Below are 13954 nucleotides of genomic sequence, written 5' to 3' on the forward strand. Positions count from 1 at the left end.
GAATAAAGGGAGCAAGTCAGGGTGACACAGAAGGAAGTGGGAGGTGAGGAAAGGGGGGCCTCGTCGTGGAAGGCCTCAAGTTGGGACCTAAATCAATCACTGGGCCAAAGGGAATTCAGACTATGAGGGGTTACTGAAGGCGGCCACTCCTCCCCGGAGGACAGGGAATGGAGTTCGTTGGAGCTCAGAGTTTGTGATGCTCGCTTGGGTCTTCCTCCTGCTCGCCCGCCCATCTGCATCACCTTGGGCCACTGAGCCCGCCTCTCGAAGCCAGCGACGACCAGTCTGCCACGCCGCAGGCTTTGCTGGCAAGAGGCTCTGTCAGCATGTTCGCCTCTGTAGCGGCTGGTCACCGTGGAAGTCTGTTTTGATATGTATATTGTGATTTTTTTTTTTCAGAAGCAGATTGAATTTAAACTGACTACTGTGAAGGATATGCCAAATTTGGGAAGATGTCAGATCCAAAGGGCCGAATCTGAATCTCAACAGCAGGGTATGGTTGACGTGCCCTGCGGTTGTGACTCCCTTTTTAGCAAAGCACACTGGGAAGAGTCTGCGAGAAAGCAGAATGGTCAGCGCAGAGCTCTTCACGGCCAATTCGCTGATTTGGGAAATGCAGGGCTTGTATCAGCATCTCTCTCCTGCAAAACGGGACGCTCTCTTTTGCCTTCCAGTGGACAGAATATTTCAGATTTCATATTCCTGTACAATAGAACCAACTTTTTAAACCTATACAGTTGCCTATACACTTTTAATAAATAGCGGATTAATTGATGATTACGTAGGAACTTTTGATGAGCAAAACAAAGCGGTTTCTTTTTCTGTATTTGTAATGTATCTGTTCTCTGAAGGTGAGGATTGCCGTATTTGCTCTCACCCTGGGCCATGAACCAGCTCTGTCCTAAGTGAGAGGACCTTAAAAAAGGCACACACTAGTTGCCGGCCTAAGGTTGAGAGTAAATCGGAGCGGCTTGGGGCCGTTTTCTCTTGGCAGGGAACGATCATTTTTCCCTGACCCTGAGTATTGGAGGTCGGTTAGAAGAAAGTCCTGGTGTCCTGCTGGTCACCCTCTAATGATCAGTTTTCTTCCCCTTTTGCCCTGTTTGTGGTGCATCTTGGGAGATTCCGGTGCCCTCTTACTTGAATTGTGGAGGAAAAGGGACAACTGGAATCTTTTTATTTTTTATATACTCATATTATGTTTTCAAAGGAAATCCATGGCTTCTCTTTTAGAGTTTTTATGCCCAGTTTTTCTGCCTATCCCGATGACGAAGGTAGATGTTTTTGATCTGCGGGGCTACTGGATCATCAGCCTTGCATTCACTCCCCTTCCCTCGTTTTCTGTAATTGTGTTGGCTTTCCAAGAAATTTCTAGATCTACGTTATTGTTGGTTTGCTTTTTGAAAACCTGAAATTTTCCCCAATTAGATGAAAATCAACGCAGTTGGTAAATGAGAGCACAAACACTGGTGGTATATAGCACCTTCCAACCGAGGATTTTGAAGCACTTTATTACCCTTAATCCATGAGTCCTCGGATTAACTACGTGAAGAAGAGGAAATCGCCCCATCCGCAATTTAGGAAGAGGAACTGAGGCACGGACAATGCCCACGACCGTCCTTCAGCCGCCTTGAGTTGTGATAGACCAGGGGGATAGAAAGCAGATGGAGCATCTCCCATTTGGAATCTGAAAACTCTGCTGCTCTAGGCCATAGTTCTGTGTTGGTTTTCTCTCTCTCTCCTCCTCCCCACTGTATTTGCACTGAATTTTCAAAGTTGAGGCTGATACTCCTTTTCCCCCCTAGACTGTGAGCCCCATGTGGGACAGGGACTGTGTCGATCTGATTTTACCCTGTATCTACCCCAGTGTTCGTCCAGTGCTTGGCACATAGTAAGCACTTAACCAATACCCCAGTAATCAATATTACTTTTACCGTAAACTTGCTATTGAGGTAGTACATTGTACCCACAAAATGCCACCTTGTTCAAAAAGAATCCATCTAGACTGTAAGCTTATTATAGGCAGGGACCATCTCTACTAATTCTACTATATCTTTCTCTCCCAAGCACTTAGTACAGTGCTGTGCACATAATAAGCGCTCAATAAATACCATTGACTGGTTGATAAATGAGTTCTGGTTTGCAAGTAGCTCTTCACCTGCCTGATAGGGCAGAATCATCCGTGCGTTGTGTGTGTGGTAGACAGTGCTGTGTACTGTATAAGCAGGGAAAGAGCAGATTTGAAAATTGGGGGAAAATTGTGGGTTTGGAAAACCTGTCATTCTGACTGGTGAGCAGCACAAGTCATGGGATCCTATGCCCTGGCTTCCTTCTGCCCAAAGTGGAGCCCTATGAGTGGCCTTTAAGGTTAGAAATCGGGTCGACCTATTCCATTGTGCCCTCCCAATCCAGTACAGTGCTCTGCATATAATAGGTACTCAGTAAATGTCTTGGATCGATTGATAGGAGTCAGTCGGATTTATTGAGCGTTTATTGTGTGCAGAGCACTGTACTTAGTGCTTGGGAGGGTACAGAATTCAATAAGTGCACAGATACATTCCCTGCCCACAACGAGATAACAGTCTAGAGGGGGAGAGAACCTCTCACAGGTGGGGTTGAACGAAGCCTGAAAGCAGAGACACCACTGCCTCTGAAGGCCCTGAAGGCCTTCGTGGACACCCAGTGGTGGGAAAAGGGGCCAGGGAGCCCTTTGGACACCTGTTGGCCTTTCCAGTAGTGTTTGGTGCTAAAGGGCTGCTGCCCATGTATCTGATCAAAATCTGCTGGAAAAATAGTGAAAGGCGACAGATGTTTCATTATCAGCCAGCCTGATGGGACTCTCACCCCCACCATGCTCGTGCTGAAGAAGGTGCTTGTCGTTCCGATGTGCCCAAAGGAGACGAGGAAGAGGAGTTATGTAGATTTGGGGATAATACCTAATATAGGTTAACCTCTCTGCTACACAACCGAGAGTTGCTTTTCTGTGTGAGTTTAAACGGATCCAGGCAGAGATGTTTGACCTCTCCAGCTACCTGATTTTATGCTGCATTTCACTTTCCCCATTCTGCTTTTGTGGTTCAGGACTGTCAGCGTGAATGGTCTGTGAAAGATGGGGAGGACAGAAGACTCTTATCCGTGGGGCCTCTTGGCCCCCCACCCCTCCCTGACTCTTTTGGGGACCAGAAGGATTATCACGGGGTGACTCTTTGGTCTTCTGCTGCCTCTCCTGAGGCACTTCTGTACCTATCTCTAAACTCTGGAACTCCCCCTTTGGTTGATTTATTGTCATTTCTGCCTCCCCAGCTAGATTATGTTTCTTGGGAGTAGGGATCACGTCTGCTAACTCTGTCGTGCTCTCCCAAGCGCTTAGTCTGGTGCCCTCCCCAGAGTAAGCACTGAATAAATACCCTTGATTGATTTGTGGTCTCCAACTTCCTCCCCCTCCCTAGCTGTGATGAGCAGCCCCCTCTTCCCCCAACCCCGACCCCCAAACCAAGCAACTGCTCGAGACGTTCATTCTGACAATCGTTATTTTAAGCAACGTGGAACCTCTCCAGTTGAGTCGTTGTCATTTCTGGATCCTAGCTGGCCTCTTACTGAGCTCCCTGAAAGTATATGCAAAAGTGGCCCCATAAAGCCAGATTGATGGTTGTCAAAAACATCCGCGGGGGCCGGGGGATGAGGACGGGGATGGGGGTTGAGCGGTGGGAAGGAGTCCAGACTACCAAGCCCTCTCTCTCTGGTGTTCAGCAGCTGCTCTCTGACCCTATCAAGTTGAGGCCTAGCCTCTCCTAAATGCCCATTCTTTCCCTGCTTGGGATAAAGAGAGATCATTAGGGAAATGCAGGCTTCTGGTTGATTTTCTACCCCACATCTTGGGCACAGCGTGTTTGGTCTCAGTGGTGTATATCGGACAGGTTGCCGACAGCAGGGATCTGTGTAATGAGAACCACCTTCAGAGAACAAATACCTATCATTTTTTCTCTAGTGTCTATGTACATGCAGGTTCATTTAGTTACGCACTTATAGAACACAAATACTCCTTTGATACTTTTACGGCTTAAGATGTCCATGCGAAATGTATGTTTTACTAACTGAATACCATATGTGTGTGAAGCAAAAAATAGCCTGTGCATTGGAGACAAACGTCCTTTCCATACACTGAACGCATTGGGGAGAGGCCGCAAGAGAAAGACATCTCAAAACCATCTGAAGGATCTCAAGGGCCTCACCGCCAGAGCGACAGACTTCTCAAGACTCATTTCCTCCTTCTCTTGTTCCTCTCATGGAAAAGCTATGGATGTGAGTGGGGATGAATCTTGGTGGCTCTGTGGGCAGTCCAGCTGAATCTCCTGTCCAGCCAACAAAATGGAAAACCGTAGAGTTGGAGCAGGCGCGCACCGGGGACACGAAATCCACTTGCCTGTTCTGAGCTGCTTGGTCTGCTCGAGACTCCATTTTGGCCGGCTTTTGGGGACGATTCTGTGTTGTGGATTCTTCTTCCGTGTGGTAATTCTGCCGAATGCCTGCCGCCTGAGGTGGTGGAACTGCCAGAACTGAGTCAGAAGGGATGCGAAAAATGAAAGAGAAAGGCCAGGCAGACCTGACAGCTCTTTCGCTGCTCCACGTCGATTTGCACTTATTGATTTCTGAAAGGATCTGATCCAGAGGGCGTGTGAGAAAAGGAGTGGAGTCCTTGGCACCCAAGCGCTTGTTCTGGAAGAAACAGAAGTACTAACGGGAACCAGCGTAAAACACAGGACACCCAGAGTCTGGAAATGGAAAGGAGAAGGAAACGGAAAGCCACAGAGAAGCCACTGCTGAGTGGCTTGATCCCACTGGCAACACTTGAGGGGTTCCAAGACGCGTTACCACAATTTTGCACTTAGCCAAAGTGTTGACCTCTTTTCTGATGGAAGAAGATTGTCTTTTGGACTTAGGAAGTAGACAGGAGTGGGGTGAGGTGGTTTACTCACCCTTCTCAAGGAAAAGCACATTTTTCTCTTGGACTTGTAGTTGGACAGCATAGTAAAATCACATTCAGCGTTTCTTGTTGCCTATATGTTGTACATGTTTAACTTTTTTAAAACTTGATTTTTTTTTTTTGTACATGGGGATCGAGATCCAGTTTTTTATAGCTGAACCCAGACCACCAGCCTGTTAGCCGAAACCTGGATTTGTGCGGTACGCTTTTCATCTTTTTTAATGCCTTGGGGTTGGGGGAAGGAGTTTGATTGTAGAACGGATAGAGTTGAGCTTTATTTGACTCCCTTCTGGGGCTTCATTTTTATTTTTAATGGAGTATGGGGGTCTGTTGGAACCCTTCCTGCACTTTGGATCGATTGCCCTGCCAGTGGTGGTTCACTGTTGGCAATGGGCCATGGGGGCCGGTTCTCCGCCGGCCCCTGACCCCTCTCTTAAGGAGGAGGGAGGCACATTTGTGGTTATTTGCACTGTTTTCTGATAGAAAAGCACCCATCATGTGCAGAGCTAGGGGACCCCCTTCACTGGGAGGACAGTTCTTCACATTCCCTTGCGGACCCAAAAGGCGAACGCTCCTCTAAATTCAGGCCTTGTTTCTTCTCCGGTCTGGCCAATGGCAGCATCTCTTCCCTCCATCTTGGGGGCAGGTGGTGGCCAACTTCCTCTCCCACTTGCCCGCTGGCATTTTCTAGTTCTCACTCCCATAGTTTTCCGCGCAGTCAGGAGACAGCTCCCCCGTCAAGGTGCTAAGATTTCTAAGATTTCTGTGCCGTCATTACCAGTCACGAGGATTACTTCTTTGAGGTACTGTCAGCCGTCGTCTTCCCATTCTCTCGCTTTACTGCTCTGGGAGAGACTGCAGGCAGTGTCTCAAAGCCATCTCACCTCCCAAAGAAAAAAAGAAAGAGGAGGAAGGAGGGCGGGGGGAGCACGGTCTGTGGAAACCAGCCCAAAAAAGATCCAACCAAAGCCCCTCAGATGCTGTCCTTCTCCAAGTTTTTTCTCCCTCTCTCCCTGCGATCGTGTTCTCGAGAGATCTGGAAGGCTCTCGGCGATCTTGGCCCGGGCTTAACTTCCCGAGAGATATGCAAGTGAACTGACGAACCAGTGACTTGTCCCAACTGTGTAATTTCCCCTTGCTGAGCTCCCCCTTCCCTTCCTCTTCTGGAGGAAAGGAGAAGAGAGGAGCCAACCTCCATCCTGAAATGTAGGAGCACAGCAAGAATGAAGTTGGGTTATCCAAATTTCCCGACGCTTGCCGAGAGGCTTCTGACTAATCAATTGTTTGTCTTGTGGCTTGAGGTACAGGTGGGCCAGGGAGAGAGAAGCAACCATTTTCAAAGAGGGGTGACTGGAGGACTTGGGGGAGATGTGACAGTGGGGAGGTCAGGTCCTTCCTTCCTCTCCAGGACCTCAGGCTGGCTCTCTCCCTCTCTGGTGGCCTCAGTTGCCTCTCCCCCTCTCTGGGGAGCCCAATGTGGAGATGATAATAATAATAATAATAATAATAATAATAATGGCATTTATTAAGCGCTTACTATGTGCAAAGCACTGTTCTAAGCGCTGGGGAGGTTACAAGGTGATCAGGTTGTCCCACGTGGGGCTCACAGTCTTAATCCCCATTATACAGATGAGGTAACTGAGGCACAGAGAAGTGAAGTGACTTGCCCAAAGTCACACAACTGACAAGTGGCGGAGCCGGGATTTGAACCCATGACCTCTGACTCCAAAGCCTGTGCTCTTTCCACTGAGCCACGCTGCTTCTCTAAGATAGGGCATTTGGAGGGCCACAAAGAATGTCGGGGGGCGGGACTCCGGATCACCCCAATTTCAGATGGCTGCTGATGGCACTTACAGATATCAGAAGCTCCTTTGCTGACCCAGATGAGACAGATTTATGGAACTCCTCATTTACACTATGTTCCATGACATTACACGACTGAAGGAAATGCCATCCTATGGAATTAACCACAGGACCTAGACTTAGAGTGTATCTCCGAGGTCCCCCCCACCCCTGACTCCCTCGCCCCCCGGCCCCAACTCCCACGGCCTTGGTCCCATTAAACCTGGGTGCCGCTTCTCACCCACGAGTCCACGGCCAAGAGGCCGGGCGGAGGGAAGCTTAAACAAAGCGGGCCGAAAGGCCGTTTCAGAACCAGACCCGGGGCAGACCAACTGAAAGCCGATGAATAGACCCCTATTCCTGCCTCTGGTCCCCCACCCCACCCGCCTTCAATTAGCTTGCCCCTAGGGTAGGAAACTCAGAGGCTCTTTTAAGTTTTCACAATTAACACCCCAGCCCAGCCCTGACATGGCAGCAGCCCAGTGGTTTCCAGTTAGTACGACTTGCCCCATCAAGCACTGCTCTAGAGTCATCCCGGTTTTCCAGTGTGGCTAACAGAAGTGGGTCCATAGGGCCAAGTTGCATCTCCCCCAGTGGAACCAGGACCAAGTTGGAAAAGGGGGAGGAAGTAGGAGAACTGCGTCTTGGGACTCAGACCTGGGTTTGATGTCTTGACTCTTTGGGGCCCCAAAGAAAGGCAGGTCATGTGTGCCTTGGGCAAGCTCTGTGCCCCCCCACACTGACACACGTGCGGAACTAGGTTCAAAAAAATCCAGAGGGAAGGAAATACAGGGGAAAAGAGGTGATCGATTTTAGGTAACTGAAAGATCAGGACTGGTTCTGTTTATGTAATGATAAAACGAGCAGCCACGCAGGAAGCTTTATATCTCAATGAGGATGAGTCCTATGGACTCCATTCCCAATGCTAATGGAGTCCTCCCTGTTCTCCCGGCTCCACCGCTTGTCTGCTGTGTGACCATGAGCAAGTCCCTTCACTTCTCTGTGCCTCAGTTACTTCATCTGTCAAATGGGGATTGAGACTGTGAGCCCCATATAGGACAGGGACTGTGTCTAACTAGGTTTGCTTGTATCCACCCCAGCGCTTAGTACAGTGCTTGGCACATAGTAAGCACTTAATGAATAACATCATCATCATCATTCTTTGCGGTTTCTGCCAGGATCCAATTTTGCCCACCTTGTCCCCCCTCCCGTTACACGCACACGCCCTCCGGCCATCTGATCAGGCCATGGCCAAGATAGGTTGGCGAGAGGCAGGCGGCGGGGCGGGAGAGCACGATTTTACCGGCCAACGAACACAGTAGTGTATTCAAGGGGCTGGGGAATGAGAGCAGCACCTGACAATATCATCTCACTGGATCCACCGTGGAGCACCTTCTTTCTGTGTCTCTGCACGGGGGAACTGGAGCTTTGACGGAAGAGCGCTTTGACCTGGTCCCCATCTAAGATGAAAGCTCTCCTCGTGGGCCGCTCCACGGTTATGGCTTTAATTTAGGGAGGACACACTGGTTTCCTTTCTGTTCCAAATTCAACAGGGACTAAGGCATGCCAAGAGCCAGATGTGGACCAAAGTGCCAGATGTTCTATTGGCCGCTACCCCTGTGCCCAGAAAGCGAGCAGAACATCAGCAGCTTTGCCCCAGGCCTCCCCAGTTCACCAAGAACAGCGGACCAAGTCGGAAATCCAGCAGTGGCTCAAGAGGGAGGAGAGGAAAAGCCCCTGCATGCTGCAGAGAGCTTTCAGCTATGTATATATAATGGTGTTTGTTAAGCATTTACTACGTGCCAGGCACTGTACTAAGCACTGGGAAGATATGAGCAAATTGGATTGGACAGTCCCTGTGCCACATGGGGCTCACAGTCTTAATGCCCATTTTACAGATGAGGTAACTGAGGCACAGAGACGGGAAGTGACTTCTCCGAGGTCGCACAGCAGACAAGTGGCGGAGGTGAAATTAGAACCCAGATTCTTCTGACGCCCAGGCTCTATCCACTAGGCCTCACTGCTTCTCTTCTTGTTTTGCTGTGTTTTGCAAGGGTGCACTGCAAGGGTGGAGAGATGGTTGCTGTTTTGGGGAACAAAGCTGACTCCATTATTCCGGCTTGACCTCCCCTATCAGAGAGCTGGGCTGTCCTGCAGTCACTGCCTCAGCTGAATGTGGGAAACTGTTTTGGAGGGCAGAGGTGCAGATTGGCTCTGATGCTGGGCCCCTCCTGCCTACCCCAGGCAGGGGGTTGGGGCCCCACAATCGATCCCAGGAGTTCTGCTTGCTGTTAGTCCTTGTAAGGTGTAGAAGGCTGGAGAGAGAAAGACAGAGCGAGTGTGAGCGTGTTGTAAGTGTAAGTAACAGCCTGCCTTGATTATTGTACTGAAAGCTCTTTAGTTTTGTTCTTTCCCCTTGAAGGGATTCCAGAAAGATCAAAGATGGGACAGGAGTCAAAGGTGGAGTTTCAAGGAGGGGAGGTTGGAAATGTCAAGCTTTGGTTGGTTGGCAAGTCAGAGCCAGCCCACGCCTTCAGACGTTGTCTTCTGACTCTCTCTCCACCCACAAATTCTGGACCTCGCGTGAAAGGCATTCTGTGAAACATGCATCTCTTCCCTGCTTCCCCATGTCTTGTCCCTGTCTTGCAAAATGCTTCCAAATGGGAACCGGTGTGGTTTTAGAAACATCTCATCAACCCACTAGAGGCATATCCAAGCTTCTTCTCAGCTGAAACTTGCAGGCCGCAGAGGGAGATGGTGAATCTCCCCCATTCGCTGCACGGCCATAAGGGTGGACCGTGCCCGGGCTTCTTCAGAGCTGGAAGCCCCGTCCTGTCTCAGCTGGGCTTTTTTTCTGGGCCCCACACATTGCCACCCGATTCCCTCCTCGCTCCCACCCACCTGATGCTCTTCTTTTAAGTAGAGGACACTTCCCCCGTCTCCCGCTGTGGTCGGCACTGCAGCGAGAGACTCCCCCAGGGGAAAGAATGAATGTTCAAGGCGTGGCTGCCTGGAGACCAAGCCAGTGTGGGAAGTGTCTTGGTGCTGGTCACAGAGTTGACCCGTGCGTCTCCGCTTGTGTTTGTCCAAAGGTAAATGTAATTTGAGCAGAACTGTGATTGTTGCAGATGGGACAGAGGTCTGTCGGTGGCTCTGGCTTTATTTGGGGAAGGGGCACTGCCAACTCCCCGTATGGATTTCCGAGGTGGTCAGGAGGCTGCCACTTTTTGCTCCTTTTTGTCAACTTTCTTTTCTTTTAAAGTTTTAAACCTGCCTTTGATTTGGGGGCTGTGGTTATTGCTACTGTTGGGGCAGACTTGGCCTGTTGATTTTCTCTGAAGGCTTGAGCTCCTGGTGGCAAGCCTGCCACTTCTAAGAAGTGAATTGCACGTTTCCCTAAGCTGGCTTTATGTGGACTTGATGGAGGACGGGCGGGCGAGCTTGTACAGTTTGAAATGGTTCTAAATGGTACTCAGACCTTTTTTTTTTTTTGGTTGTTCCTAAATAAAAACCATAAAATGTCATCTCACGTTTACTAGATGGTTGGTTTTTTTTCCCCCGAGGTTGTGGGAGAAGCTCCTGGGGGCCTGGTTGTCTTCCCCAGGTTTGTTCTGGAGGAGCCCTAAAGCAAATACCAGCTCTCATGGGTGCCCCGCGGCAGCAGCTGCTTGAGGCCTTGGTTTTCCCCTCATGATAATGAGGGCCTCGTGGGTGCCAACTTTGCTGGAGGCCAGATTTACAGAAAGCTGAATACTGCATGGGGCTCAGAATAAAGCAGAGACCCCACTGTCTGCCCTGTCTCTTCCCTACCCAACCTTCTCTGCTGGTTCAGTCTCCTTTCCTCCTGCCCCTGGGGTATAATAATAATGGCATTTATTAAGCACTTACTATGTGCAAAGCACTGTTCTAAGCTGGGGAGGTTACAAGGTGATTAGATTGTCCACGGGGGGCTCACAGTCTTAATGCCCATTTTACAGATGAGGAAACTGAGGCACAGAGAAGTTAGTGACTTGCCCAAAGTCACCCAGCTGACAATTGGCGGAGCTGAGATTTGAACCCATGACCTCTGACTCCAAAGCCCAGGCTCTTTCCATTGAGCCACGCTGCTTCTGCTAGGGTCAGTGGTGGGGAATGGATCAGTGGATTCCTTAGGCTAGCCCCTTTCAGCATCTCTGGTTAGAGCTCAGGGAGTGGAATCAATCAATCGATGGTATTTATCGAGTGCGTACTGCACTGAACTAAACATTTGGGAGAGTACAATAATAATAGGAGTTGTTAGACACATTCCCTGTCAAAAAAGGAGCTTTCGGTCTAGAGGAATGTTCCTCTTGCTGTTTTCAGATGGAGACACAACTGTTTCGGGGAGAGCCCATGTGCCTTCTGGACCTACCAAGGTTCTCCTGTGGTAGCCGCCTGCCCGACACTAGCATGGCTCAGTTGGGCTCACTCTCACTCTCGGGCCAGGACCCAGCGGCCCAGGGTGTAGCTTGGTGCCCGGAGGGAAGACTGTTCCTTTTCAGGCCCTGCGCTTGGGCCTTACAAGCTGGGATGCCCTGGCCATGGCAGAGGCTGCTGCCTGAGTTGGGAATGCAGGCTTGAGGGGAGGACCTCCATGAGAATCCTCCCTCCCCACTAGCTGCAGCCCCCATAACCCACAGAGAGGGTCAAAGCCTCCCGCACGATCCTCAGGCTGCAGGAAAAGCTGGCTGTCGAGAGGATGCTGAGAACTGTCCCCGGAATCCCTGACCTCACCAACCTCAAATTGGGAATGCCACTCGTGGTGGTCCTGACTGCATCTGCAGCCCAGGGGAGACCACCAGGCCCAGAAAGGGGGATTTCTTCCTCCTCCCCATCTCCCCCTTCTTCTCCCACCCTATTATTCCCAGCTGCGTCCCTGGCATCCTTTTGAAGCTGGTCTGGGTTCTCTCCCAGCCCCAGAAAGATGGACCCCCCTGGCCTCCTTGGTTGGCCGGGTGCCCTGCTTTGACCTAGCAACCGTGGCCTTGGGAAAGTGGCAAGAGGACTGATCATGCGGTTTGGTTAAACAAGAGACTGTTGAAGTCTGAGGTAAGTAAACAAATACCAGTTGAACGGTGATAGTAATCGTGACATTTAAAGTTGAGTTTTCACTATGTGCACTGGGGTAGAGAGGATAATCAGATCTGACACAGTCCTTATCCCACGTGGGGCTCACCCTCTAAGTGGGAGAGCAAACAGGGATTGGATCCCTGCTTTCCAGATACGGAAACCGGGGCACAGAGGAGTGAAGTGACTTGCCCAAGGTCACACGGCAGGAAAGTGGTAGAGCTGGGATTAGAATCCAGGTCTTTTGACTCCCATTCCTGTGCTTTTTTAAAAAAACAAATGTAGTTCAGTGTTTACTATGTGCCAGCCACTGAACTAACCACTGGGGTAAATACAAGATAATCAGGCTGGACACTGTCCCTGTTTAGCATGGGGCTCACAACCCTACTCCCCATTTTAAAGATGAGGTAACTGGGGCTCAGAGAAGTTAAAGGACTTACCCAAGGCCCCAGAGCAGACAAGTGGTGGAGCCAGGATTAGAACCCAGCTCCTCTGACACCCCGTTCTGTGCTCTTTCCACTAGGCCACACTACTCCATTCTGCTTGAGATTGTCTTGTTGCTGTGACAAAAATGAGTTCAAATTAAAGGATATATCAGGGTAGAAACTCCCGGGACACCATGCTGCGCTTAGGTAGTTTCCCTTTTCCCTCTAGACATCTGAGAACTGCACTTAGGTAGTTTCCCTTTTCCCTCTAGACATCTGAGACCCGACAAGAGAGCCAAGCAGGGTTGAAAGTCCCTTAGAGTTCTGGACTGTCTATATGCCAAGTCCAGAACCCTCTGGCCCTTTAGTTTGTCCAGTCCAGACCTAGACATCCAAGTATTTAAAGTAAGCAGGAGTTGTTGAGACTTGGGAGAAGGCAAACTGAAGCAGTACTGAGCTTAACAAATCCTAAAATTAGCACAAGCAGTCCGTGTTTAGTACACCTGGAATAGCACGGTGTAATGGATAGAGCATGGCCTGGAACTCAGAAGGTCGTGGGTTCTAATCCCCGCCCCACCATTTTTCCCCGTGCGAGTCACTTCACTTCTCTGGGCCTCAGTTCCCCCATCTGACAAATGGGGATTGAGATGGTGAGCCCCACCTGGGATGGGGACAGGGTGTGTGTCCAACCTTATTTGCTTGTATCCATCGAGCACTTAGTAATAATAATAATGATGATGGCATTTATTAAGCTCTTACTATGTACAAAGCACTGTTCTAAGCGCTGGGGAGGTTACAAGGTGATCAGGTTGTCCCACGGGGGGCTCACGGTCTTAATCCCCATTTTACAGGTGAGGTAACTGAGGCCCAGAGGAGTGAAGTGATTTGTCCAAGGTCAGACTCAGCAGACAACTGGCGGAGGAGGGATTAGAATCCAGGTCCTTCTGACTCCCAGCTATGTATTTCGCTCTGAACAATCTATCCTGGTTAAGTGGGGAAGAATGAACTATGCCCTCATAACTGAGACCCAGCTGAAGGATCCCACAACCTCCCTTTCTTTTTCATTCTCGGTGGTTTCAATAATGTTTGGATAATCAAGGCCGAGGCTTCGCTCCTTTTAAGGTCTAGAAACAGTGTGGTTTAGTGGCCTGGAAGTCAAAAGGAGCTGGGTTCTAATCCCGGCTCTGCCACTTGTCTACTGTGTGACTTTGAACTAAATGCTTTACTTCTCTGTGCCTCAGTTCCCTCATCTGCAGAATGGGGATTCAATACTTATTCTCCCTCGTACTTAAACTGTGAGCCCCATGGGGGATGTGCTTATCTTGTATCTACCTCAGCGCTTAGTACAGTGCTTGACACATAGTAAGCGCTTGACAAATACTGACTGTGAGCCCACTGTTGGGTAGGGACTGTCTCTATATGTTGCCAACTTGTACTTCCCAAGCGCTTAGTACAGTGCTCTGCACACAATAAATACGATTGAATGAATGAATGATTATTATTATTATTATTCACTGGGCTTCAGTTACTTATCTGTAAAATGGGGATTAAGACTGTGAGCCCCATGTGGGACAGGGACTGCGTCCAGCCTGATTTGCTTATATCTACCCCAGTGTTT

General features: G+C 49.7%; 1 protein-coding gene across 5 annotated transcripts in view; it reads left to right on the top strand.

Moving 5' to 3' along the window:
* The window catches only part of ZHX3 (zinc fingers and homeoboxes 3), a 50454-nt gene extending 49074 nt beyond the window's left edge, over positions 1–1380 (top strand). For all 5 annotated transcript variants that reach the window (XM_038750004.1, XM_038750005.1, XM_038750007.1 and 2 more), the window contains one exon: positions 400–1380. In XM_038750004.1, coding sequence (XP_038605932.1) covers positions 400–410 — 11 coding nt within the window. In that variant the 3' untranslated portion in view covers positions 411–1380. The remainder of the gene's footprint in view (positions 1–399) is intronic.
* Positions 1381–13954: the final 12574 nt, after the last annotated feature.

Source organism: Tachyglossus aculeatus, chromosome 8 (assembly GCF_015852505.1).
Source record: "Tachyglossus aculeatus isolate mTacAcu1 chromosome 8, mTacAcu1.pri, whole genome shotgun sequence".
Lineage (NCBI taxonomy): Eukaryota > Metazoa > Chordata > Mammalia > Monotremata > Tachyglossidae > Tachyglossus > Tachyglossus aculeatus.